At 45.7% G+C, this 27,455-nt stretch overlaps 2 protein-coding genes across 4 annotated transcripts in view; one reads left to right on the top strand and one right to left on the bottom strand.

Moving 5' to 3' along the window:
* mink1 (misshapen-like kinase 1) overlaps positions 1-10,947 on the top strand; it is a 31,953-nt gene extending 21,006 nt beyond the window's left edge. For all 3 annotated transcript variants that reach the window (XM_079738239.1, XM_079738238.1, XM_079738240.1), the window contains exons 20-31: positions 903-1,054; positions 3,093-3,228; positions 3,755-3,871; positions 4,237-4,348; positions 4,867-5,022; positions 5,515-5,658; positions 6,936-7,070; positions 7,942-8,042; positions 8,326-8,475; positions 8,965-9,124; positions 10,212-10,351; positions 10,702-10,947. In XM_079738239.1, the coding sequence (XP_079594365.1) occupies positions 903-1,054; positions 3,093-3,228; positions 3,755-3,871; positions 4,237-4,348; positions 4,867-5,022; positions 5,515-5,658; positions 6,936-7,070; positions 7,942-8,042; positions 8,326-8,475; positions 8,965-9,124; positions 10,212-10,351; positions 10,702-10,785 (1,587 nt within the window). In that variant the 3' untranslated portion in view covers positions 10,786-10,947. The remainder of the gene's footprint in view (positions 1-902; positions 1,055-3,092; positions 3,229-3,754; positions 3,872-4,236; positions 4,349-4,866; positions 5,023-5,514; positions 5,659-6,935; positions 7,071-7,941; positions 8,043-8,325; positions 8,476-8,964; positions 9,125-10,211; positions 10,352-10,701) is intronic.
* A 4,921-nt stretch (positions 10,948-15,868) lies between these two features.
* Positions 15,869-25,350, bottom strand: gnb2 (guanine nucleotide binding protein (G protein), beta polypeptide 2). Its single transcript, XM_079737881.1, has 10 exons — positions 24,727-25,350; positions 22,867-22,948; positions 21,338-21,376; positions 20,570-20,676; positions 19,852-19,915; positions 19,026-19,188; positions 18,443-18,509; positions 18,133-18,334; positions 17,538-17,754; positions 15,869-17,167 (listed from the first exon to the last, which is right to left on the bottom strand). The coding sequence occupies exons 2-10, from the start codon at positions 22,921-22,923 to the stop codon at positions 17,061-17,063; spliced, it is 1,023 nt and encodes a 340-aa protein (XP_079594007.1). The 5' UTR covers positions 22,924-22,948; positions 24,727-25,350; the 3' UTR covers positions 15,869-17,060.
* Between the last annotated feature and the right edge of the window lie 2,105 nt (positions 25,351-27,455).

Here is a 27,455-nt window from a genome sequence, read left to right as displayed (position 1 = left end):
CAATACAAGTGAGAACCTGACCAGAGAACCTAAGGCGAAAGGTTACCATGATTCACTTTTTCAAATCGATATTTCTAATATTTCATAGTCATCCAGGCATCTGTGCCCTACATGTGTTTTTAAAGTTTGTAATGCATACAATTTCAACTGGCTCGTAGCTTAAAATGACCTTGACGTATCTTTAGTCATGGTGATTGATAGTGATTTAAATGTTGGGATTTAAATTCTGGCCAGCTCGGCCCGCTCTTTCCTTCCAACAATCATACTGTCGTCACTCTTTAAACTTCTCACGCCAACCAGCCAGCCGAGATACGCTGGTTCCAGTTGGAGTGAACAGAACACTTTTTAATAAAGCTCTTTTTAAATCGAAAGGTCTCTGAGAAACAAACTGGGAGGGGCTCAATCTTACATATTGAGACTTTAAAGGCTTAAACTTTAAAGTTTGGGTTGCCGTTTTGAGGTTGTGGTGGTTGGTTTTGTTTGAGCATTGCAACACTCGGACTTGATAACAGACGAGGGAGTCCAATGCAGTTTATTGTTTTATCTGCGCAGCAACAGAGCGCCTAATGGAGCTTGGGCCTTTGTGTTCCTGTAGGCCATTCACAGGGTTGTGCAAGCATTGCCACTGATATTCCCATATCTTTGGTGCACCAACCCCATCGCGTTCCACTTGAGTGAGCCCTTACCCATTTCTAAACATACGCAGCCATGCCAGCCGGCGGGTTCTGTGTATGGTCTTCACTCCCCAACAGCCCCCGCTGTGTGTGCGACTTGGCCATACCTCTGACCATCAAAAAATGTTTTTTTACACCTCCTCTCCCAATCCACTGCTTTTTTTTTTTTTTAACACAACACACCCTTCACCAACGTGTGTGTGTGTGTGTGTGTGTGTGTGTGTGTAGGACCATGGCCTGTATGCGAAGGAGCGCGCCGAGGAACAGCCGCGGCCCCCCGTGAAGGCCAATGACTACTCGTCGTCCTCGGACAGCAGCGAGAGCAGCGAAGAGAGCGAGAGCGGAGAGGGGGCCGAGGAGGGGGAGAGCCCCACTGACCGGTGAGGAGGGGGAGAGGAGGGGGAGAGCCCCACTGACCGGTGAGGAGGGGGAGAGGAGGGGGAGAGGAGGGGGAGAGCCCCACTGACCGGTGAGGAGGGGGAGAGGAGGGGGAGAGCCCCACTGACCGGTGAGGAGGGGGAGAGGAGGGGGAGAGGAGGGGGAGAGCCCCACTGACCGGTGAGGAGGGGGAGAGGAGGGGGAGAGGAGGGGGAGAGGAGGGGGAGAGCCCCACTGACCGGTGAGGAGGGGGAGAGGAGGGGGAGAGGAGGGGGAGAGCCCCACAGACCGGTGAGGAGGGGGAGAGGAGGGGGAGAGCCCCACAGACCGGTGAGGAGGGGGAGAGGAGGGGGAGAGCCCCACAGACCGGTGAGGAGGGGGAGAGGAGGGGGAGAGGAGGGGGAGAGCCCCACAGACCGGTGAGGAGGGGGAGAGGAGGGGGAGAGCCCCACTGACGGGGGAGAGGAGGGGGAGAGGAGGGGGAGAGCCCCACAGACCGGTGAGGAGGGGGAGAGGAGGGGGAGAGGAGGGGGAGAGCCCCACTGACCGGTGAGGAGGGGGAGAGGAGGGGGAGAGCCCCACTGACCGGTGAGGAGGGGGAGAGGAGGGGGAGAGGAGGGGGAGAGCCCCACTGACCGGTGAGGAGGGGGAGAGGAGGGGGAGAGCCCCACAGACCGGTGAGGAGGGGGAGAGGAGGGGGAGAGGAGGGGGAGAGCCCCACTGACGGGGGAGAGGAGGGGGAGAGGAGGGGGAGAGCCCCACAGACCGGTGAGGAGGGGGAGAGGTGGGGGAGAGGAGGGGGAGAGCCCCACAGACCGGTGAGGAGGGGGAGAGGAGGGGGAGAGCCCCACTGACGGGGGAGAGGAGGGGGAGAGGAGGGGGAGAGCCCCACTGACCGGTGAGGGGGAGAGCCCCACTGACCGGTGAGGGGGGAGGAGGGGGAGAGGAGGGGGAGAGCCCCACTGACCGGTGAGGGGGGGGAGAGGAGGGGGAGAGCCCCACTGACCGGTGAGGGGGGGGAGAGGAGGGGGAGAGGAGGGGGAGAGCCCCACTGACCGGTGAGGAGGGGGAGAGCCCCACTGACCGGTGAGGGGAGAGGAGGGGGAGAGGAGGGGGAGAGCCCCACTGACCGGTGAGGGGGGGAGGATGGGGAGAGGAGGGGGAGAGCCCCACTGACCGGTGAGGAGGGGGGAGGAGGGGGAGAGCCCCACTGACCGGTGAGGGGAGAGGAGGGGGAGAGGAGGGGGAGAGCCCCACTGACCGGTGAGGAGGGGGGAGGAGGGGGAGAGGAGGGGGAGAGCCCCACTGACCGGTGAGGGGAGAGGAGGGGGAGAGGAGGGGGAGAGCCCCACTGACCGGTGAGGGGGGGGAGAGGAGGGGGAGAGGAGGGGGAGAGCCCCACTGACCGGTGAGGGGGGGGAGAGGAGGGGGAGAGCCCCACTGACCGGTGAGGGGGAGAGGAGGGGGGGGGGGGGACTGTAGATGGTTATTTGGGAGTTTGGAGGGGACATGTGTGTTGTACTTTGTCGTCGTTCTTGTGTCGACACTGTGCCAAACATAATCACTCGATCTGGGTCATCCGTAGAAGAGCCACCACGGTCTTCTCTTGCTCTTTTTATTGCAGGCTTTTGACTTCTTCCTTTCTCTTTCATTTGCTGGCTCTTTATTAATCCGTCTTTTCTCTTTCCCACTCCCTCACTTTCTAACACCATCACTCTCTGCTATCCTTTCTAACCTCATCCCTCTCTCTCTTTCTAACCTCATCCCTCTCTCTCTTTCTAACCTCATCCCTCTCTCTTTCTAACTTCATCCCTCTCTCTCTCTCTCTTTCTAACCTCATCCCTCTCTCTCTTTCTAACCTCATCCCTCTCTCTCTTTCTAACCTCATCCCTCTCTCTCTTTCTAACCTCATCCCTCTCTCTCTTTCTAACCTCATCCCTCTCTCTTTCTAACCTCATCCCTCTCTCTTTCTAACCCCATCTCTCTCTCCCCCCCTCTCTCGTTCTCTCTAACGGTATGTCTCTCTGCCTCTCTCTCCAGTCACAGGGACGGGGACACAGACTCTGTGAACACCATGGTGGTTCACGAGGAGGAGGATGAGGAGGAAGAGGAGGGCGAAGGGGGAGAGGGGGAGCAGGCGGGGGGGTACGGGGACCAGACCATGCTGGTGCAGAGGGTGAGTCATCGACACCAGTAAGCACCACAACGGCACCACTACACACACACACACACACACACACACACACACACACACACACACACACACACACACACACACACACACACACACACACACACACACACACACACACACACACAGTCATGGAGGAGTAGGAGTAGGACAAACTATTGTTAAAGCTTTTTAGGTAGAAGGAATATTGTTTTGGTGAGTCAAGTATAAACGTGGTGGTTAAAAGCATTTTATACATTCCAATGCCTTTTTTGTTGTAGAAAGCAGTTGGATCCTATTTTCCAACGTAGTAATTATTTGGTTGTATTTCTTTCTTTGTATTAGTCGATAATACCTTGTAGCTACTGGGAATTTTAATATTAAATTAGAATCCATCGCAGTCGCATCCTATTTATATTCAACACCACATCCTAGATTCTTCCTCCTGAAACCACTTTGGCTGTACGTGGCACTGCGGATCCAAAATGGCACGGGTGAAATTAAGTACAGCGCTGCGTTGATTCCCCCGCAGACCCCGGAGAAGCGGAGCCACAATGGCTACACTAACCTGCCGGATGTGGTGCAGCCCTCCCACTCGCCCACCGACTCTGCCGGCCAGTCCTCCCCCGGGAAGGACTCTGTGTACGACGTACGTTCGGCCGTCCTCATCCCCACCTTGTGTTAGGATGCCGACAATTCAGCCTTAGTGGAAATCTAAAAAAATAATCTGACCAGAGATTAATGAGGGATTCACCATGCATGTCAGATAAATGTCATTTTATGACGGTTTAAGATAATTGTTCACCTTATAAGTACGCTTAAGTTGAACACCGAAAAAGACACATTTACTGAAATCATAATTCATTTATTTTCATGTTTGTGTACATTTCTTTGCTTTTCTTGGGTTTTTGTCTTTTAATCCAAACATAAGTAGCCTTGCTGCTGCAGTGTGCCACAATCTCAGATCCACTTAATTAAACTAAAGCCAACTGTTTATTTCCTTTGTGTCTCCAGTACCAGTCCCGGGGTTTGGTCAAGGCCTCTGGCAAGTCCTCCTTCATGACCTTTGTTGACCTGGGGATGTACCAGTCCACCGCAGGCACCGGAGACACCGTCTCTGTGGGAAGTGAGTCCTCCAGACCTCCTGCGGTCACACCTCCATCCACCATAGTTTGCAATAACAATAGGGCTGTGTTCACCTAGCTGCCATCTTTGTTCTGAGCACTAGCTGGGTGGCGATAGAATCAAGAGGTAACCAAGATGGCCACCAGGGCAATGAGTCTGTAAGGTCAGTGGGGGCAGGAAGTGCCTGATGTGTCAGTGGCGGAGGTTTTCCCAAAATAATAATATGGGTTAATTCTAATGGACAGGATAGTTCCCATTGAATGTATTTTGGGTTCAACTCATTTCTATAACATCGTTCAATAGAGACGGCAAAGAAACAATTGTGCTCAAGCAAGCTTAGAGGGAGTAAAATGATTGAATTCTGAGACTTGGTATGGCAAATTGTATGCTATAGTTCATGAGGGAAGTCACAGACAGCAAAGAGATTCAAGTGAAATCCAAACCTTATGGAAACAGGCAAGTCCAAGAGGAGTGGGACTCAAGGTGTTGGTTCTCTCTCCTCCGCTCCATGTTCCCCAGGCATCGGCTCCAGGTTCGAGCAGCTGAAGATGGAGGTAAGGAAGGGCTCCATGGTGAACGTGAACCCCACCAACACGCGGCCCCACAGCGACACGCCCGAGATCCGCAAGTACAAGAAGAGGTTCAACTCGGAGATCCTCTGTGCCGCTCTGTGGGGTGAGAGACTGCCCCTACACCACATCCAGGGCACTTTGCTGATGCTTTTATCCCAAGTGACCTACGGTTAATACACACACGTTCACACACCGAGGGCGGGGTCAAACACGCAGGGCGACCGCCAGCTCGTCAAGAGCATTCAGGGTGAGGCGTCTCACTCAGGGACACCTCGACACTCTAGCAACCTTCTGGTTCACACATCTCACTACATATCGTGAACGACTTACTCGGTCCTCCATGAGGATTCCCTTTGAGACGGCCCTGATAAAGATCTGTTCAAGTCAAATGGACGTCTTCAGACGTTCACAACTATCGCTAATGATTCCTTTAGATGAGAAGCATTGCACTTCATCATCACAGACAGACAGACAGACAGACTTGCCTATCGCCACCACTAGTAATGCTTAGGTCCCATCTGCTGGTGTACAGCTGCTGTACTGTGGATGCCAACAGGGAAGCGAGTGGACACTCTAATGCTCTGTGTGTGTCCAGGTGTGAACCTGCTGGTGGGCACAGAGAACGGCCTCAAGTTGCTGGACCGCAGCGGCCAGGGGAAGGTCTACCCGCTGATCAACTCCCGCCGCTTCCAGCAGATGGACGTCCTGGAGGGACTCAACCTGCTCATCACCATTTCAGGTCTGCACCTCCACCTCCTCCTGCTGCTGCTCCCAACTGCTGCTCCTCTTCTGCCTCCTCCCCTGCCTCTCCTCCTCCTGCACCTCCTCCTCCTCCTCCTGCACCTCCTCCTCCTCCTGCACCTCCTCCTGCACCTCCTCCTCCTCCTCCCCCTCCTCCTGCACCTCCTCCTCCTCCTCCTGCACCTCCTTCTCCTGCACCTCCCCCTCCTGCACCTCCTCCCCCTCCTACTCCTCCTGCCCCTCCTCCTCCTCCTGCACCTCTTTTCTTCTCCTGCTCCACCTTCTGCACTCCTCTTCCTCCCCTGCCTCTCCTCCTCTGCCTCTTGTCCTCCACTACTTCTCCTCCTACTCTTCCTCTCCTCCTCCACTACTTCTCCTCCTCTGCCTCTTGTCCTCCACTACTTCTCCTCCTCCTCTTCCTCTCCTCCTCCTCTTCCTCTCCTCCTCCTCTACTTCTCCTCCTCCTCTTCCTCTCCTCCTCCTCTACTTCTCCTCTTCCTCTCCTCCTCTACTAATTCTCCTCCTCCTCTACTTCTCCTCCTCCTCTACTTCTCCTCCTCTGCCTCTATTCCTCCTCTTCTTCTCCTCTGCCTCTATTCCTCCTCTACTTCTCCTCCTCTTCCTCTCCTCCTCCTCTACGTCTCCTCCTCTTCCTCTCCTCCTCCTCCTCTTCCTCTCCTCCTCCTCCTCTTCCTCTCCTCCTCCACTACTTCTCCTCCTACTCTTCCTCTCCTCCTCCTCTACTTCTCCTCCTCTGCCTCTATTCCTCCTCTTCTTCTCCTCCTCTGCCTCTACTCCTCCTCTACTTCTCCTCCTCTTCCTCTCCTCCTCCACTGCTTCCTCTCCCGCTCCTCTGCTCCTTCTCCTCCACGTTGGCTGGACAGTTCTGCCCTCAAAATGTCCGCCCGTGCTGCTGTTGGCGGGCGTCCATCGGTTTATCCCCTCCTGCCAACACACTGGACCACCGCCCGTTCCTCTAGCTCTGATGCTAATTCAGACCTCACCGCTAAGTCAAGAAGGAGTCTATAAATAGACCTCCGTCTAATGTATAATAACTTAATTAGTCCTGAGGGAATCTGCCATAGAAAAATAAAAGTATAAATAGATAATATAATCCTTGTATAAACATGGGGGGAAAAGGGGGAAATATAATATAAACACAATACACACATACAAATGTACACACAATATACACCTGCTTATAAGTCTTTGTCACCACCACAACAATAGATGCGTCCTAAAGATCCTTTGTGCGTGTCCCTCTCCCGTGTCCAGGCAAGAAGAACAAGGTGCGCGTGTACTACCTGGCCTGGCTGAGGAACAAGATCCTGCACAACGACCCCGAGGTGGAGAAGAAGCAGGGTTGGACCACCGTGGGGGAGATGGAAGGCTGTGTGCACTACAAAGTTGGTGAGTGGGCGGTTTTTCAAAATAAAAGCCACAAGAGGGCACCATGGGGATGGTGGCAGCTACCTGGTTGGTATATGGTGAAAAATACTCTTCTTTTATTGTGAAATGTATTTTATGGTATACTAAGGTAAATTTTTCGTCTATATTCACACTGTGTTCATAGAAAGAACAGAAAACCCTAGTGCTAAAAATAGCAAACAAATGTAGTTGTATGTGGCGCGGTGTGCTTTGCGCGATTAAACCATAAGGGGAACATTTCTTCCTGCTTGGGCATTCTGACACAAGGCAGCATGGGGCAGGCTGTCATTCTGCACAGGGCTATCCGTCAGCACGCCTCCAGTAGTGCTGCATGTCACGTGGTGTGTTCCCCTTGTGATGCATTTGCGTCAAACGATGGTCTGCATGCACGCTACGGTACTATTAATAGTCTAGCTGTCATTTTAAGCTGAACAACATGAACTTCTCTCTAGATTTTACAGAATGGGGCCTTTTCTGAATTACGCTATCATAATTCATTTTAGTGATCTATGATCAATGTTCAAGATCATAGTAAGTTGTTAAAACAAAACCTTTTTGGTTCACTGACACGAAAAGTTTATTTTATGTTGGCTAAACATTGAGATTCAACAGTTATGTATCTGCAGCTTATCATAAGACGGATGGCTAAACAAGTCTTTCTGATATGGATATGGCTTCCATGAATGTGTTTTGATCTTGGGATGGATATTATACCTTCTGGGGACCCTTGGGGACAGATCCACCCCCCTCTCGGATAAACGATCATGAATGCGCTCCCTACCCAGCGCTCTGAATAATAGATGAAATAAGAGGCCTCGTGTCCAAACCGCCTCCCTGTGTTGTTTTTATCCAGTGAAATACGAGCGGATCAAGTTCCTGGTGATCGCCATGAAGAACGCCGTTGAGGTGTACGCATGGGCGCCCAAGCCTTATCACAAATTCATGGCCTTCAAGGTGAACCTCCCATCCCACTGCTTCTCTCTCTTTCTCTCGTCTCTTTTCTTCCTCTTCTCTCCTTTCTTTCTTGCTCTTTTTTTCTTTTCTTTCTCTTTCTCTTTTCTTTTTCTTTCTTTCTCTTTCTCTTTTCTTTCTTTCTTTCTTTCTTTCTTTCTTTCTTGCTCTTTCTTTCTCTTTCTTCCCCTGTCATTTTTTCAACCCACTTTCCAGGCAGTAAATGAAAGCAATGCTAGCGATGCTAACGATGCTAGCGATGCTAACCTCTGCCCCCGCCCCCCAGTCCTTCGGGGACCTCCCCCACCGGCCCCTGCTTGTGGACCTGACCGTTGAGGAGGGCCAGCGGCTCAAGGTCATCTACGGGTCCTGCGCCGGCTTCCACGCCATCGACGTGGACTCTGGGAACAACTACGACATCTACATCCCCGTGCACGTGAGTGGGAGGCCGGCGGCTGGGCCCCGCTGTGGGTGAGCTAGAACCTGGACCTGGAGCCCTGAGCCTTTGGGCCCCAGAGCCACGCTCCGCTCTCTGCCTGATGGCGTGTGGCCGCCCAGCAAGACTGGGAACACATTGTGTTACTAAAACAGCATTCAGTTTCACCCAAAATACTGTATCTATATTATTCTGGGATACAAAGCTAGATTTTCCTTGGACAAAGTCACAAAGCAAGGCTCACATCTCTTTACCACAATACCTGCACTCACAGTAGACCCTGAACTGCCAGGAAAGGGATTATAACAAAGCGTCCTTCTCGGCAGCCTATACAGCCGTGTCTGATTTGCAAATGAATGAATACCTTCCCCCTCTAACGGCTCTGCCAACTGAAAAGGCTCTCGATGGCTGCTCTCGTCTCAAACGTCCTCCTCCTCCTCCTCCTCCTCCTCCTCCTCCTCCTCTCTCTTGGCGACCGGCCCGCCACAGATCCAGAGCCAGGTGACCCCCCACGCCATCGTGTTCCTGCCCAGCTCTGACGGCATGGAGATGCTGCTGTGCTACGAGGACGAGGGCGTCTACGTCAACACGTACGGACGCATCATCAAGGACGTGGTGCTGCAGTGGGGCGAGATGCCCACCTCCGTCGGTACGCTCCTCCACTCGCTCCGCACGGACGCAGGGAGAGACGCTGTGTGGACACACGTGTAGACGGAGGACAAATCCATGGAAATGTGCAGTGTGATTAAAGGGATATAATCTGTACACATCCAGGGATAGCCTGGCTATAAACATGGAGGGATGCCCACCTCCGTCGGTACGGCTTGTTGAGCGCAGATGCATGGAAACACGCTGTAGAATTAACAACCGAGAAACTACACAGTAGTGCACTAACATCTACCATGTAGACACATTGAAATTATATTCATAATATAATATGTAATTTGTGCCGTATAATACACGGCACAAATAGACAAAACACAAATAGACAAAAAATGTAACAAGTACACAATATAAGGATTGCATATCTAGACCAATGAAAGGGACAAATGCATGCAAATGAAGACACACACTCAAAGTCACATTACACAAAGTACTTATGAGTGAATGTTTGGTCTTACACACCATACTGATGCACAGATTGTTTTCAGCTGAATCTGTGGGGGTACAGAACGCACGATGTACCCAATAGGAGACATTAGGCAGAACGTGCAAACACAGGAGTTGGAATAAGGGCTTTACAAGGGACAACCACTAAGGGGGGCTTTCACATCAGACCAGACATGGAAAGCATGTGTGTTTAAAGGGGTGATATCATGCTTTTTTGACTTGTCCCTTTGCTTTAGACTGTAATAAGACGTATGTGTACATGTTTTACGTCTGCTAATCTAAGTCCGAGCCAGGGGGAGTGTTCGCGCCCACCGAGAACGGCCCTCAATAAGGGTTTGAAACAGCTAGAGTGGGCGTGCGGACCAATCACAGCAGACTGGGCTTAAAGAGGGGGGCCTTAAAGACATGGTGCAAATCAGACGTGAGCAGTGTGAGAATAATAAGGGGTAGATCTAACATACAGGCATGTGACCCTATACTAGTAGTACCCCCCCCCCCCCCCCCCCCCCCCCCCCCCATGCTATTATAACTATTTATTACTAATAACCATTATCCCTAAAAGAAGCATGATATTGGATCTTTGACGATGTGCTGATGAGCCCTCTTCATCCCCCTCTGCCCCACAGCTCACATCTGCTCCAACCAGATCATGGGCTGGGGGGAGAAGGCCATCGAGATCCGCTCGGTGGAGACGGGCCACCTGGACGGGGTGTTCATGCACAAGAGGGCCCAGAGGCTGAAGTTCCTGTGTGAGAGGAACGACAAGGTGGGTGGCCCAGGATGGCTACTTGGCGATTGGACGTGTAAACGGTTAACGGTTGTGTGCGGCGGTCTGGAAATAACAGACCACTGAATGCCATGATCGACCAATCAGAATCAAGTATTCAGCAAAGGGCTCGTGTGTGTGTGTGTGTGGGGGGGGGGGGCGGGGTTGTGTGTGTTTTATAAATGCATGGCCGCGTTGTTCACTTGACAATGTGTTCTATAATTCAGGAATACGATCTCTTGGGAGTGTTGTCAACAACATTGGCCATGTTTGAAAGATGAGGTCACCTCGACCCTTCAAGCATCAGAGCATCTTCAATCTGTGTGTGTGTGTGTGTGTCCGTCCTCCAGGTGTTCTTCGCCTCGGTGCGGTCGGGGGGCAGCAGCCAGGTGTACTTCATGACCCTCAACAGGAACTGCATCATGAACTGGTGAAGGGGCCCCCCAGGGGGCCGAGACCCCGTCCTCATGTAACGTCTCCTCCCCAACACACACACACACACACACACACACACACACACACACACACACACACACACACACACACACACACACACACACACACACACACACACACACACACACACACACACACACGTGTTGAGCTTAAAACTTCTCAAAAATACATTTCAACCTCCCTCCCTAGACCCTTGACGGAAAGAGAATCAGGCCCCTACTAGGGGCCGTTAAACGTGGCCCCCGGCCGGCATCCATGAGGAATCAAGTCATGTAAATAGTTCTCCTGACACCTCTTTTCGGTTCTCTTTTGAAGTCACTCGTTGTGGAGCTGTATTAGTTTTTGTTCTGTTAGGACATTCCTCGGTGGCCGTGTGTTTTGAAGGGAGGGGCTTTATATGAATGTGTGGAGATTAAAACTGTAAATACACTTCCTTTTTGAGATCTGAGTGGCTCGCACACTGTTGTCGTAGTCGACGGTTTTTACAGGGAACCAAACAGAAAGTATCACGTGCAGCTGTACAGTGATTGGCCTGGGCAGCTGGCCGTAGTTTGAACACCCCCCCCCCCCCCCCCCCCAAGTGCACGGTTGGGGGCGGACCTTTCAGTGAAATAAATCAGTACAAATATTACAAGCTGGGGAGTTTCAAGTAGCCTGCTGTTTCCGAGATGTTAATAAGTCGTCTGACGTCGACAGGTAATATATTCAGCCGTTGGGCGTTCTGTTTTGGCTTTTCTTTTCTTTTCACTGCTTTCACTGACCTCTTTTCTGAGTCTGAATTGCAAACGAGGCGATCTTTCAAAAGCTGGCTGCTGCAGAGCCCCGAATGCTTCAGCTCACACACTTGAAAGATGAATATCAAAATAATCATCCATATTCACACAAGGTAAAAGAGTAGTTTAGCATTACCAAAAGAATGAGACGTTATGTTTGGCTGTGATTTCTTTACATAGGGTTTTGAGCTGAAGTCCATTCCTGGAATTCTCCGGATTGTATCTAAACTTTCTTTTGTTGTCGTAGATTTACAAGGATACCTGCAATGATTGAATATTTATATGTAGTGATTCTGTATTGGTATTAGCCTACTGATATTCTTGATTTTAATCTACTGTAATGATATTGCTATCATAATGCAATATATGCTATTGGTGTGGATTATTTTGCTTGACAAGAAACGACCGTGTGTTCGCTTTCATAAAATACAGAACAAACTGACTTTTGGGGACGGAGAGATACTTTATGGTTCAAAATTGTTTTAACAAATTTCTACAACGATCTAATCTATATCGTGTTTCAGTTTCCTTAGATCAAGTCGATAGCGTGGATTTTGTATATGTTGGTTGGGGGTTGCAGTAGTAGATGAGTGTAATCACGAGTAACATTTCTCATACTCCTGTGTTTTCTTTGGCTTTGTAATACTGCGATAGAAGACTTTCCTTTGAGGAACTCTCCAGAACAAGGCTTGTGTGTGTGTGTGACTCGGGGTGCGGTTGAGTCCATGATATTGTCCGTTATTGAGGTACCAATTAGTTTCTGGGCCACCAAAGGCTTAGGTTATATTCTGGCAACAAGCAGACTCATGTAATTGATCACAAACTAGAATTCCTTTCAACACTTTGAAAATACTTGCCATGGCATATAAGAAAATATATTTGTTTCGCTAGATATATACCCGTGAAATAATGTTGTGCGTTATCAGAAAATAAGGTGCAAGCTTTTACGTTTCTGAAAGGAATTTCCGCTTTGTGATGAATACAGAGGTGTTGAAGGAGATGTACTCAACAATAATATTCCATGTGTTCAGGGCAAAGTTGAAAGATAATGAGGTTAAAATAGCTTATATTACAAAAAAAGTAAATGAAATGCACTTTCACTTTAAACCCATATATATATATATATATATATATATCTGTATATATCTATATAGATATAAATATATATAAAAAATAATAAGCTTTCATGTTTCGATGACCCGCTGAATCAAAGGGGTGAAACGCACCCCCGCTCCCGAATGTGGTTCAGTCCTTAATATCCAATATGTGCCATGACTTTCGGTTCAAGCGTCATAGTTAGCATTTACATAGCGGCAATCCTGAAGCAATCATAATTCAAGCCTCATTTCTAATCCTCGTCTGCCATGTTTACAGTCTTAGCAGTGCCTTGGAGTTAGGAACAGTGGTGGTCTGCGGTATAAGGAAGACTTTTTATCCCTTTCCCTTACTAGGAGCGCCATGATGAGGGAATGCACCCGGAACACAGGGCTGCTCGTGGGAATGTGTCCTGTACTTAGTAAAGTGCACTTAAAAAGAACAGCAAGGAACAGAAAGAGAGGGAATTAAGATTGTTTGACAATGTAAAATCAATAAATACAATGTACCTGAATATATATATATATATATATATATATATATATATATATATATATATATATATATATATATATATATATATATATATATATATATATATATATATATATTATATAAAATATACATAGAAGTAAAAAATAAAATGTAGTTAAAATAGGGGATTTGTGTGAAGGTTGTCTGATGGTTGAATTGCTCTTCAGAAAGGTGTGAAACAAGTTAATTTACGTTCAGAAGAAAAAAGCCATAGATGGAAAACATTGTCGGTTAGTTTTTGTGCTCAAAGAAATCGAGTACAAATCGGATGTCGTATTTTTTTGTAGATACTTGGTCTCGATGTATAACAAAGACAATGGTTATTCTTTTATATTGTTGATGTTTAATCATAAGTTAGGAAAATTGCGTTAATATATTCTAAACTATTTTGTTAAAGCATATGTAAATTAGCCTATATAACGAGAGAAGGAAAACTGATATACATATATGAAACAGATTTGTATTTGTATAAAACTATGTGTGGTTATATCAATGCAAGCACAATGTATTCTAAAGCAGAAGGAGCAAAGCTATATTGGACTATACCCAATCAGAGAAGAGACGACGTGTGTCTTGGATTTTTATTGGCTGTAAACAGATCCTGGGTGTCATGGTGAGACTCATTCCTTCAAAGACACAAAGCCTTGTGGATTATTGTTATCATTGGGCAAGGATACTTTGGTGATGTCTTTGTGTTCAATGAGGTCAACGTTGTACTTTGAAGTTCAGACTTAACAACAATAAGGTTAAGACTTTGTGCTTTTCGATTTTTGTCATTATTCAGGGTTTGAGTATAAGAATGTCATTAGATGGTTTTTTTATCAAACATGTCACCTAAAAAAAAATTGCCATTGAATTAGAATCATTCTGGTGGTTTGCTACGATAGTAATAATAAAATATTATCTGTATTGCTTTTTCTGAATTCATTAAAAAAAAAACTCAAACGCCCACTTGGTTGAATGTGGAAATGTCTGCATGTTTTGATGTCACTTTTTATAGAAGCCTTTCATTAAAACGTAAACCGTCAACATAGTCGCCCTCTACTGTTCGAGCTTGCAACTGCATTTATAAACTTTGTTGAATGACGTCAACATGTCATCTAGGCCTATTCCAATGGATTCTGTCTTTGAGAACTTCCATATCCCATACAAATCTTCCAAAAAATGCGGTTTCCCACGTGTATCAGCTCATTGCCGCACCAAATACAATATTTGAATTGCACTTTACAAACTTTTTCAAATTCAAAGCCCATTGTATGAAGAGAGATTATGTATACATATGGCAAAGGCTCTTCTGCGTATCATCATGGATAATATCAACCTAAAGCTTCAAGATGAACATGCTACAGTGTTTGTGATCCATGCCTATCTTAATCTGAAGGGCAGGAAGGGGAAGTCACTATGGCAGGTGGGGCGGTGCGGTACAGAGGAATTTTAAAAAGCAATATTAGTGGTTGTGTTTTAAAATATATATTTATCCCAATTTGGCTGTCCATCTCTGTATTACCCTCTGGATCGTGTGTGTCTGGTGGTCTTCGACAGACTGTGTGTATGCAGGTCCGTTCTGTACTGTGTTTTGCTATTAATATCGAGAAATCGCTTATTATTATGGTCCGTCGCTCAATTATACAATCACTCAACGATTTGGGATGCCTGTTGTAGGTTTTGCTTTCGTCGAAGGAGATCGCAGAGGTTGCCTTTATGCCGTATGAGAGTCGAGACACGGGGAGCGGTTTAGAGTTGTAGAGAGGGAGCGCGTTTCAGCATATTAAAAGCTGTTCCTGATGACTGCCGGTCAGGGAGGACGCAGGAAAATGTCATCTTTATTAAGAACTTTTCTTTTTTTTTTTTTACATCTTTGCAATGTTATACTATGTGTGTATGTTTGTGTGTCTGTGTTACTTGTGAAAGGTTAACTCAAGATTGTATTTCATAGACTGATGAACTTTCAAGATTGTGTTGAACTCATTAATGTCTTAACACAGAAATGTTTGAAAGAAATAAAATCAATTGATCTCAATTATGGGGGCCTCTCTTGTTTTTAGTGTAATCGAAGTATTTCAAAGCATGAATGCTCGATATCGTACAACATGCTTATTAAATATCTTCCCACACGTAAGTTATTATTAATGAAATTGTTCCTTTATAGAACTTTTAATGAAAATACGTTTCAGAGCTGATACCACATAAACATTACTGGTGATTTGTATCGTTGCAATCTAAAAAATGTGTCTCTAGAAGAAATATGATTAAATCTATAGGTGAGTTCAGGATATGGGGAATACTAAGATATATCATGATATACTGAATATAAGAGTGCTGCTAGTGCTACAATCGACCTCTAGGGGTCGACAGAGGAGAAAATATTTTAACGAAGCATTTGTATTTTAAATTAAATTGATATTTGTATTCACAAAAACGTTATTACATTTCCAGTCATTTTAAAACGGTCTCTTAAACAAGTATTAAACACTCAATTCATTGACTCATCCGGCATGCAATTCATCTATTTATAAACCATTTTGAATATGGCTCTTAGCCTTTTTGCAAATCCAACAAAATATTTCTTCATCTTTGAAGTGATGCTCCAAAAAATTGAACATTCATTAATTTCCATGGCATTATTGGTCCTATAGCTGAAGCAATATTAGTATACATAAGAAGTTCCAACAAGACTATACTGTTTTATTGGCTAAATTGGATCTGAATACATATTAGGGTGTGCAGTTTACTTGTGTATTTAAGTCATTGTTTAGGTTCAAAACCGAATTACAAAAACAACACTTGAGCTGGCAAGAGAGACAATGTGTATTTATTAATAGTATGTACAGTTCTACCATCAAATTGACATAATATATTGACAAAGTCAAAGTATGAATATTGGCCCCTGCTTCTTTAAGATATCTTTATTTTTTTTTCTACCTCTTTAAGAATCTCATCTCATTGAGTTCATGATTTAATTTCATCATTCATAATCCTTAGTGTATCTGAGGCACACAGGGAAATCATGAAAATAAGAATAAAGTTTAAAAATGATAATAATTATAATAATAACCATAAACTTCAAAGTCAAAACAATCATAGATGTGGGTGTAAATACCTATAAAAACATTAACTACATTATGCCTTTTTTGTGAGCCAGAACAAAATTAAAAAACAATTATTCGGACGGTATCGCCTTCTATTCTCCCAATGGCCAGTCACAGTAGTAATAAACGTTGATGATTCCCTTCCTCACAACCTCCGTCTCTTATTTTACTTAATGTTACCCGCGCTCAATGTGTTGTACTTGGGCACAAAACGGCGGGAAATCATTTGGAAGTGCATTTTGGACCTAACCGTAAACGCTAGCCTTTCCCGATATCTTTAGTGTTTGTGGGAATTATCTTGATTTAATTCTCTTGAGCGTCCATGTGTTTTGTTGGGAGTTCAATTTGTCTTAAAGAATTTAAAATCCAATGTTTCTATTGGTGGATGGGCTGCTAAAGGCTAATTTTGGTCACATTTAAAAAATGGTATAATTATCGTGGGCACTGTGAACAAAAACTCCTGTGGACCATTACTGCATACAACAAAAAAAAGAAAATTGGTGTATTTGTGCAAACTCATACCTAATTCTCATACATATTATGTACAGTATAATGTTTGTATGTGTGTTATCTTACGTACAGTGTAAATACAGTGTGCAAACTATGTGTTCCCAAAGTGTGAATAGGGGGACTGTCTGTGTGTGTGCATGTGTCTTCTGTGTGTGTGTTGTGTGTTGTGTGTGTTTGTGTGTGTGTGTGTTGTGTCTTGTCGTCGTCGATATGCGTGGAGAACGGCGTGCGGGTTTTCCGGAAGCCTCCAGCTCAGTTCCAGATCTTGAGGAAGCTGTCCCAGGAGCCGGTGGACACGGCCATGCCGTCGTCCGTCACCCCCAGGCAGCTCACGCGGTTGTCGTGGCCCGCCAGGACCCCTGTGGAGTGGGGAGGAGCTCAGCGTCAGGCCCCACCCAGCACGCAGCGGCCCCCGGGAACCCCTAAGAACCCGCTCTTTTGTTAGTGAGCGATGAGCCCAAACAGAGACTGATGTTCCGAGGGGTTTCAGGGTTTCAGAAATCCACTATTTCTGAATCCGAAAAAGCTATATAAACCCCTCTCTGGGCGAGCCCGTGGATCTGGCTGAATTAAGCAACGGTTGCATGATATCCTGGCCCTTGGATGTCTTCAAATTGCTCAGATTTCCACTTTTAATGATCTTTATCCTTATTTCACTATCATTAAAGCACTGCGGTCAAGTTTTTCTAAACGTCCCTGGGATACTGGTGTGTGTCTGGCGGCACCGACCTGCTCGGTCGCCCTTCATGGCGTCCCAGATGTTGCAGTTGAAGTCGTCGTAGCCGGCCAGCAGCAGGCGGCCGGAGCGGGAGAACGCCACGGAGGTGATGCCGCAGATGATGTTGTCGTGGGAGTACAGGCTGAGCTCCTGGTCCGCCCTCAGGTCAAACAGCCTGCAGGTGGCGTCGTCCGAGCCCGTGGCGAAGGCACTGCCGTTGGGGAAGAACTGGGGGCGACAGGCGGAGGAGAAAGGGTTGGTTCTCTACCTCAATGAACCCCCTGGACGGGATCTCAGCCCATTCTTCCAGCCTGTATATCGCCATTATATTAGGGTTAACCTATTTTTTGCGTTCGGTCTACATGAATTATGACCATTAGACGTAAGCAAATATTAACATTTTAGTGAGAAACACAATACCCCGAGGTGCCTCTAGGGGCAGTAGTGTCCCCATTGGACCAAACATTCCCTGCTACCCTGTGCTTCATATTCAAGACATTGTATTGGGCTGTGCTACTTATTGTAGTCGTTACTTTGTTAAAGAGATAAACAGCAGTACAGTCTTCTTCCAAACTATGTGTTCCTTTAACGTGCGGGTCCACTCACACAGACGGCGTTGATGTCGGACTCGTGGCCGGTGAAGGTCTGCCGACACATGCTGTCCCTGATGTCCCACAGCTTGATGGAGGCGTCACAGGCGCCGGACACGAAGGTGCGGAAGTCGGGAGATAGGGACAGGCTCATGACGTCACCGCTGTGCCCCGAGAACACCGTGGTCTGCTGACTCGTCTCGATGTCCCACAATGCACTGGGAGCGGGGGGGGGGGGGGGGGGGGGGGGGGGGGGAAACATGTTAGTGAGGCAGACTGTCGTCGTTCTCTCCCTGCGTGTGGTCTGTGGACGGCGGCCCTCTCACCATGTAGTGTCCCCTGAACTGGTGATGATCTGATTGTCGTCGATGAAACGGCAGCAGGACAGGTAGCCTTGAATCACACAACATGGGGATTAGGAATCTTATTGGACACATCGATGCTAATGCTAACGTTTAGCTTCAGAGCTGTATCATGTTTTGGCAACGCCAAAACGTGATACAGGATAAATATAGCTTTATAAGTTTAAATGGAAATATGTTCTGCCTTGCCGTGTCAATTCATTTTATCACCCCCCCCCCAGGGTAAATGTAGTAATATCAAACCATGTCAAATCGATAAACTAAAACTAAACAGTAATAAACTAAAGCACGACTGTTGGACCAAACAGCTGCACGGCTTGTAATACCCACTCACCGGAACCTTCCATCTCCTCTCATTGCGGTTTGCATTGGCCCTGTAATTAATCACCCATGTAAATTAAATCTTTCCTCTTTATGGCTTTGGGGACAACCGGCTCCCTCCCCGGGCACACCTTAACTGAGGCCGTGAGGTCTGTGTGGAGCAGCTTAGCATCAACAACAGAAACCACCACAGCGCCTCAGGCCTCCGGACCTCTAGGGGGCGTACCTGTGTGGCCCGGCAGCTCCCTGCTGACCCGGACGTTGCCCTCGCGGGTCTTCAAGCAGTAGATGGAGCAGATGTTGTCCAGGCCGCCGCAGGCCACAAAGTTCCCAGAAGGGGCGTAGGCGCAGGTCATCACCCAGGAGGAGCGCAGGGGGATGGCGTGCATCTAGCCAGGGGGAGGGGGGGGGGAAGGGACATGGTGAGGCCTTACTCGCCTGGCCGGCGGCCGTCTCGGCTCCAACTATACGCAGAACTCCACATTCAGTGTAATGGCGAGGCCCTATTCATCTGACCGGCGGCCATCTTGGCTCCAACTGCGGAACTGTGCATTCAGTATAATGATGCGGCTTTATCATCGGTCATCTTGATTCCGTTCTGGTTCAAACTGAACGCCAAACTCCACATTCAGTTCCTCCCACACAGCTAGTGTTTAGAGTCAAGTTGGCCACACGGCGATTAAGGCGCATGTGTAAAAAGCACAGGGCGTCTAAAGTCGATACAAGGTGATAGTTAGACATGTTTTGCTGTTAAAAATGTGGGTTGGGAGGCGTTGGGAACTCAAAATGAAGACGTTTTTGTCGTAAAACCTGCTGTTTTTTTATACTAGTGAGGCTACTGCATCGAAGACACCGGGCCTTCTGCCCCTAGTGGCCATCTTGGGTCAGGACGCTAGCTGGGTGGGGGCACTGAATAGTGAATTCCGTGGTTTTTGAGCATTAAGGACCCAGCTGGCTGCCAGTTGAATAGGACCTGCACTGCATTGTGAGAGTAAGGTGAAAGAGGTGGAGGGTGACTCTGGTACTACTGTAACTGCAGACTGACGTCCTACCTTATTAGTGGTGTAGCTGTCCCAGATGATGAGCTTTCCATCTTGAGAAGCACTGACCAGAAGCCTGTGGCAACAACACAATTAAACATATCGTATCCAATCTCTGCTGGCATGCAGAGGTCGGCCGCTTGTGCTGCATGACCCAATTACACTTTCCATTGAGTCATAGGAATACCATCTGTGTACATTACACAGCAGATGAGCATTACTCTGATACAGTTCATTAGGGCGCAAAATGGGTTCACGACATCCTGCTCTAGAATACCTGGCTTAAATATGAAGAATAATTGTATTTGATATGAACGTCTTAATAGCATTGATGAACATGATAATAATAATGTTATTTGATATGAACATATATGAATAGCAGTAATAAATATGATAATATTAATCCTGTTATTGATATGAACGTATATGTAAAGCATTTACAAATATGACAATATTAATACTGTTATTGATATGAACCTATATGAATAGCAGTAATAAATGTTAATAATAATAATGTTATTTGACATGAATGTAAACGAATTGCTGTAATAAATGTTAATAATAACGTTATTTGATATGAAGGCATATTGACAGACAGTACTCAAATGGGATCTAAAATGTCTATGTACAGCGTTAAAGAGCACGATAATAACATTGTTTCTTATTATGAACGTGTATTAATAGCAAACACAAATACGATAATAAAAGTGATGCTATTGGACATTGGTACCTGGAGTCGGTGCCCCAGTGCATGGCGTAGATCTTAGCCAGGTGACCACGCAGGGTGCGTCTCGTCCTCATCTGAATCCTCCCCACGGGATCCAGCCCTGCGGTGATCTGACCACACCCAACAGCCACTCACTAACACCCTGCTCTGTGGGGCAGGCCGCCTGCCCGGCCTCAGCCACGTTAGCTGCCCCCAGTACATACCACTGGATTCCTTTGGTCGAAAAGCCAGCGGCGACATCTGACGTGACATTTTACCTTGGGTTTTCGTTCGAGTCCTGCTTTTGTTAGACCTTTGTAAATAGTGTCCCTTAAACTATATATTCCGTAGATATTTGAAGTGTGATATGCCATTTGCGGTATTTGACTATTCACTAATCATTTAGCAGTAGACAACAAATACGATGCAATCAGTTGATAAGTATGGTCTCAATGTTAATAAATGCTTCATCAAATACTGCTTGTTTTTTCTTTATCAGACACTGTGATTTTAAGTATTATCACATTTGTTTCCACCAAAATGTATTAAATTTCTCTATACCATTCATAGAGTTAATAAATATTAACACCCCATTTACACCCGCCTTTTATGTGTTTTTGGCAATATTCAATTCATATGTTTGCCCAAAACTCATGTTAATGCCAGTTGTAAATGGGGTCATAGATCTCAGACCGTAGAATGTATAACGCCTCAACTGTAAAATGGGAGCTAATCTGGTAGAGTACAGCTAGACATGTGCCATGCTGCTCCTGTGAGTGTAGCGCCACCTACCTGTGTCAGGGTGGAGTCGCCACATGCTTTCCTGGCATCCTAACACACAAAAAAACAACAACAGAGGAACTGTGATTCGATAGCATTACCTGTGATTCAGTCACATGACCTGTAATTCGGTAACGTGACCTGTGATTCAGTAACATGAACTGTGATTTGATAACATGACCTGTGATTTGGTAACGTGACCTGTGAGTTGATAACATGACCTGTGATTCAATCACATGAACTGTGATTCGGTAACATGACCTGTGCTTTGATAACATGATCTTTGATTCGGTAACATGAACTTTGATTCTGTATCATCATGACCTGTCATTCGTTAAAATTTGCTGTATTTAACATGACCTGTGGTTCAGTTACATGAATGAACTGTTATTTTGTAACATAAGCTTTAATTCGGTAACATGAACTTTGTTTACTTTAGTTTAGTGCTTCACTTCTATGCATTTTAATCGTTTAATGTGGAATCCACTCACAAAGCCAAGACTCTACGTTTTACTTGCACTTCTACTACATATGGCCAGCAAATCGAATCCTTTTTACTCTAAGAGGTTTACACATTCATAATGTGTCTTTATACATGTGGTCATATTGGGAAAAATGAAGGACCTTTGACACCTGGGTGTATGACATATCAAGTACTTCCATACCATGACTTGATAACAATGTTCAGTCTTACTTCCACCAATGTACTCTTTGTGGTAGAAATGACGTATTAAATGTGTCTGATTGGGTCTCCCATCAGGCCTCTTACATCACAGAGCAGCGTCACAAACACCTTGATTTAACTTTACAATACGGTGTTCAATGACAGATATTTGACCCACTCATTGAGAGCCTTAGGAGAGTAACACTGTAGTATGTAGACTACAGCTGTTGGAGTAGCCTTGCAGACTTTAGACTATATACTTACTATACGTCTTTTAGAGAAACTCTTTAAACTAGACACTTACTATACAGATTTTTTTGACAGCATCACTTTAGACATTATACTTACTATGGGGGTATTTTCTTAAGTAAAACAATAGGCTTTAGACTGGGTATTTTCTAGACAGGCGTTTTATAGAGTAACGCTGTAATCTATAGATACTTACTATACAGGCGTTTCCCAGAGTAACACTGGTGACAAGATAATTACTTTACAGATCTTTTGAAAAGTTAGTCTGTAGATTAGGCACAAACTCTAACATTGTTTTCTAGAGAAACTGTAGAGTTACTATACAGATGTTTTCTCGAGTAACTCTGTATACTTAATTTCCAGGTGTTTTCTCGAGTAACTCTGTATACTTAATATACAGGTGTTTTCTAGAGTAACTCTGTATACTTAATATACTGTTGTTTTCTAGAGTAACCCAGGAGACTACATACAAACTACACAGATGTTTTTTTACTTAATATACAGTTTGGGTTTTTGGAGACTGGAGCTTTGCTCTCCAGATGTTTTTTTGAAAGACTTGAGGCTGGCTCTCCAGATGTGTTCTGGAGACTAGGAATGACTCCCCAGATGTGTTCTGTAGCATACTCACTCTGATCTGGTTCCTCAGCTGCTCGGCCTCCTGTCGAAGCTGCTCCAACTCACTCATCTTGGGCTTGGTTCTCTCCGGTCACCTGGCGGAGGCACACAGAAGGTCAACACACACACACACACATCTTTGTATCAACACACACCCTGTACCTGTACCTTTCCTGCTACACGTCTGATCACATGGATCAGATGTCTTATCAGGAAAACTATATCTATCCACCTAGTCCTGCTGAACAGGACAGATTTTTAGGAATTATTAGGAATTGTATAATTCCATGATTACTTTAAAAAGGTTTTACTTTTTTAAACAATCTTTATATATGAGTCGCAGGCCTTAAAACTTTGCCTCGTCTATATTTATCCATCACTTGATTTTGGAGAATAATTCGGAAAACAATCTCCAGAACCCAGGATCAAGAGACCAACTCCCACTATAACCTATAATGTCAATAAAGGTCTATGACTGATTTTCAGACACGAGGGTGAGGCTTAATGTAGGAAACTGTGTAAAACTGGGTATATTCCTTTGATTAATACAATCCTAACTCCCCTTAGTCTTACTCTTGAAACAATTCAAATGTGCCCGGACAGCTATTTGGTGACATGCAGGGCGACTTTGCATAAGGCCACACTTGCACCTTTCCCAATGTATGAGCCCAGATTTGCATGAGGCAACTGAACACAGTCACACACTCACACAAACATGTAAATATTATGTACTGTACTCTCTCTTATATATACTGGGTCAGCGGATGGTATGATAAATTAGTCCTGTACCTTGTGTGTGTGTGTGTGTGTGTGTGTGTGTGTGTGTGTGTGTGTATGTGTGTAAATATGTGTGTGTGTGTGTATGTGTGTGTGTTTGTGTGTGTACGTGTGTGTGTGTGTGTGTGTGTGTGTGTGTGTGTGTGTGTGTGTGTGTGTGTGTGTGTGTGCGTGTGTGTCTGTGTGCCAGTGTTTCAACAGTACATGTGGACCCTGTAACGTGTAAAGAAATATACCATCAGACATTCTTAACCATAAGCCTACTCATTCCACGTCCTAATATTTTATTGTTTAGTGCAGGGGGTTGCAGTGCAAACCCCAGCATCTGAACAGGCCTTCTCAAGCATAAAAGACACGGGTATCCCATGACGACGCTGATTAGGAAAACGGCGAGAATTGCTCGATGCTTTACTGACTCGTGTCGACCTATCGTTCAACGATGATGACCGCTGCTATCTTGTAATGCGTTTTCTGTAACCTATGTGAGTGGGTTTAAAAGAAAAGGATGCAAAAAAATGTTATTGGGGCTGGCCCCACCCCTTAAATGCACAGGGTTATCATGGGTAACATAGGATATTAGTACAAGCCATTTACCTGCATACATGGCTCAGTAAATAGCTGTACAATATGAGACCATAGTACGCGTTTTATGTCGGAAGGATCATGTTGTGCTCAACGCCCAACACGAGAAGACCATCGATGAGGTTTGCATTGCATCGGGGCCGGACTCGGTTCCTTTAGCCCCCATGAACTGCAAATTTTACCGCAGTAACCAAATAAAACCCATCTGAGGACCATAGGGGTAAAGAGGGCGACACTTTTCTTGGGGCTATCACTATCACGACACACATGCAATGTCAGGAGGAATACTAAATATTTAAATAGCGAGATTAGCTTCGTCAATGACGGCCGATATTGATCCATGACCACCACGGCAAGAAACCAGGGCCTTCCCGACATTTCTCTGACACACTGAGAGCTGCAAAACGGGTGTAAAATCAACCCCACGACAATATAGCAGCGATCATAGGCCCATTGCTGCACGGTACAACAGCCATCCATCCTTTACACTCATAACTAGTTATTAGGTGACTACCTGTTAATGCCTCCGATGGGTTTTGCTGCCTTTTTTCCTGGTGTAAAAAAAAACGGGAATCAATGTTTCACAGGGAGCCCGAGTGCAAGAAGAAATTGAATGTCCTTTTACTCATTAAAAAACGAGGTGCAGAGAATTGCCAATCCGGTTTACTCCATGCATGGGGCTAATTGTTGGTTCTCGATGGTTGTTTTTTTGGTCTCCAAAAAAAGGTTGAATAACAGGCACACGACAGAGCTACAGGCAATCCATATCTCCGTGTACTGGGAGCTCTTGTAGAGATGAGATCTGCTGTTGTGTGGCCGATTCCTTTTCCAAAATGGTCAGTCTTTAAGATCTTAACAAAACACGGCCGTCAATGGGACATAATAAGCGCAATTACTCTGCATTCGTTCGCTAAATGAACAACCGTGCATCTACTACATATATGATCGCTCGGTTCGGGTCTTTTTTTTCTCCACTCAGATCCTCGTTTTCATGACGTTGTACCCCTGTGCTCCTTCCTTCCTCTCTTGGTCTGCTGTGAAGCTTTCTCCTCCTCCCTCTCCTCACTTCATGACTGTCGCCTCCTCGTCCACAAATGAATGACCTCCTATAATAAACCACGTAGAAAACGGTTTTTAGTATTTTTTAAATATCAGATCAGAAATATTGGGGTAGCCAGGAAAACACATAGAGTGCGATTTATATATGTTAATTAAGCTTTTACTGAGAAGCCACCTTCTGGTGGCTAATTTAATATGTGTACGATCATCAATCGCACAGAAATAATACGTACGACAAATCCCTCAGTAATCGCTTGTGAAAGTATCCCACCAGCACGCTGCTGCCACTCCCATTTTACAGGCTGCAAACAAGGCTTTAAACTATGCACCACTAACGATTTGGGACCGACTCATCAGCCTGTTGTTTAGTTTCTAGATCAGCTGTGTGGAATCATTTAATCCTCCCAAATACAACAAATATACTTTTTTTGGCTGAACCCCCATCTCTTCAGTCCAGTCCCCGGGTATTCAGCATCCGAGCACCTCAGTAATTAAGCAGATGGCTTATCCCGTGAGATCCACACCCAAGGGGGCAATCACAACTAGCCTAGATATAGCTGTGACTACTGTAACAAATTAAAAACGTTATATTGTACCCTGACCGTATGTCTGTCTATTTGTCTTGTCTGTCTGTCACTACGCCTCTCTGTTTGATTGGCTGCCTGTCTTTCTGTGTATTTGTCAGCCTGTCTGTCTGTTACATTATGTCTATTTTTCTGTCTCTGTCGGTCTGTCTGTTTGTCTGTGTGTCTGTCTGTCTGTCTGTCTGTCTGTCTGTCTGTCTGTCTGTCTGTTTGTTTGTCTGCCTGTCCTTCTGTCTCGTTGTCAGCCTGCTTGTCCCTCTGTCTGTATGTCTGCGTGCATGTCTGTCTCTTGTCAAACAATAGCAATTATGAAGCGGCATTAAGTGTTTAGTCATAACCATTGTAGGCCTACATAAAAATAACTAACCCTTACAAAGTGTGTGAAATGAATGCTAAAATTATGAAATCAAGTGGAGTTTGAGGCCTGTCTGAGAAAAACCATTGGTTCGAAACACAGAAAAATAATAAATGAGCCATCTGTGACAACTTCCCCTTTTTCACTGGTCAAAGAGGCCTTTCTACAAGTGTTAGCGTGCCAAGCTATTTGAATACGCCAAAGGTGTTTAAAAGGCCAACATATCAAATAACCTCTGTTATTCTAACCCCTCAAAACGTCTCCAGTTGTATTAATGCTGATTGGGCTGGGGTTTCCGCCAAGTCCCTCTGTCATGCTCATGCTGAAACTAGCCCCACTGCGGTGTTTACTAGTTCACTACTGTCGGTGGAGTCCATGTTTGTGATCCCAACCTCCATCAAACACTGCCGTTGGTAGGCCTACACCATAGACTGTATAAAGTAGGGATACACCATAAACTTTATAAAGCAGGTATACACATAATAGGTTGCTTTTACAGACAAAGTTTGCTATTCCAAAAAACAGAATACTGAATCATGTTTTAACCATATAAGAATACAAAATAATAGCTATGGTAGGCCTGCAGGCCCTATAACATGGGGGGGTCAAACTGAACACCCAATTCCTATTCACAAAACTATATTTGTGCTTTTGTTGTTGTTACACTCCAGCTACCTTTTAAAGTGACGTGAAACCGACACATCAGATGGGCTTGTAGGTGTACCCTGCAGGTGTGGATCTTATGACTGTAGCCTGAATAATAGCCTGCTGCACTAGAATCAGCCGTGGCTGGCACCACTACCATTGAACACTTCACACTTACACTTTACAGTACACTTTACACTTTACTACACCTCATTATTAATTGCTTATTACCACTGTCTTAGTTTCTCTTATTATTACTTACTTTATTTTATTGTTATTAATTATTATTATGATTTATGCTGCCATACTTATTTTCACTTCTTACATATTTTTATTTTTACTTATCTTGATTTCCTTCATCTTGTATTGTTGCTGCTATGTGGCTGTTGAGGAACCAATTATAATCATTTTACTCTTGTGTACTTGTACAATAAGATGTAAAGAAAGTAATTCTGACACGGAAACCCTGCGGAGCGTGACGTCAGAGCGTGTTCCGTGGGCTCCTGTCGGAGGGCGTGGCTTCCGCGGATACTTCAAAACCCGTACCTCTCATCTCTGTGCGTGCTATTTAAGCCCTCCTCTTTCGCTGGTCACATGAAC

This window comes from Pollachius pollachius, assembly GCF_949987615.1.
Source record: "Pollachius pollachius genome assembly, chromosome: 6".
Lineage (NCBI taxonomy): Eukaryota > Metazoa > Chordata > Actinopteri > Gadiformes > Gadidae > Pollachius > Pollachius pollachius.
Note: the sequence above shows the minus strand (reverse complement) of the source record. Positions and strands in the feature narration are given on the sequence as shown.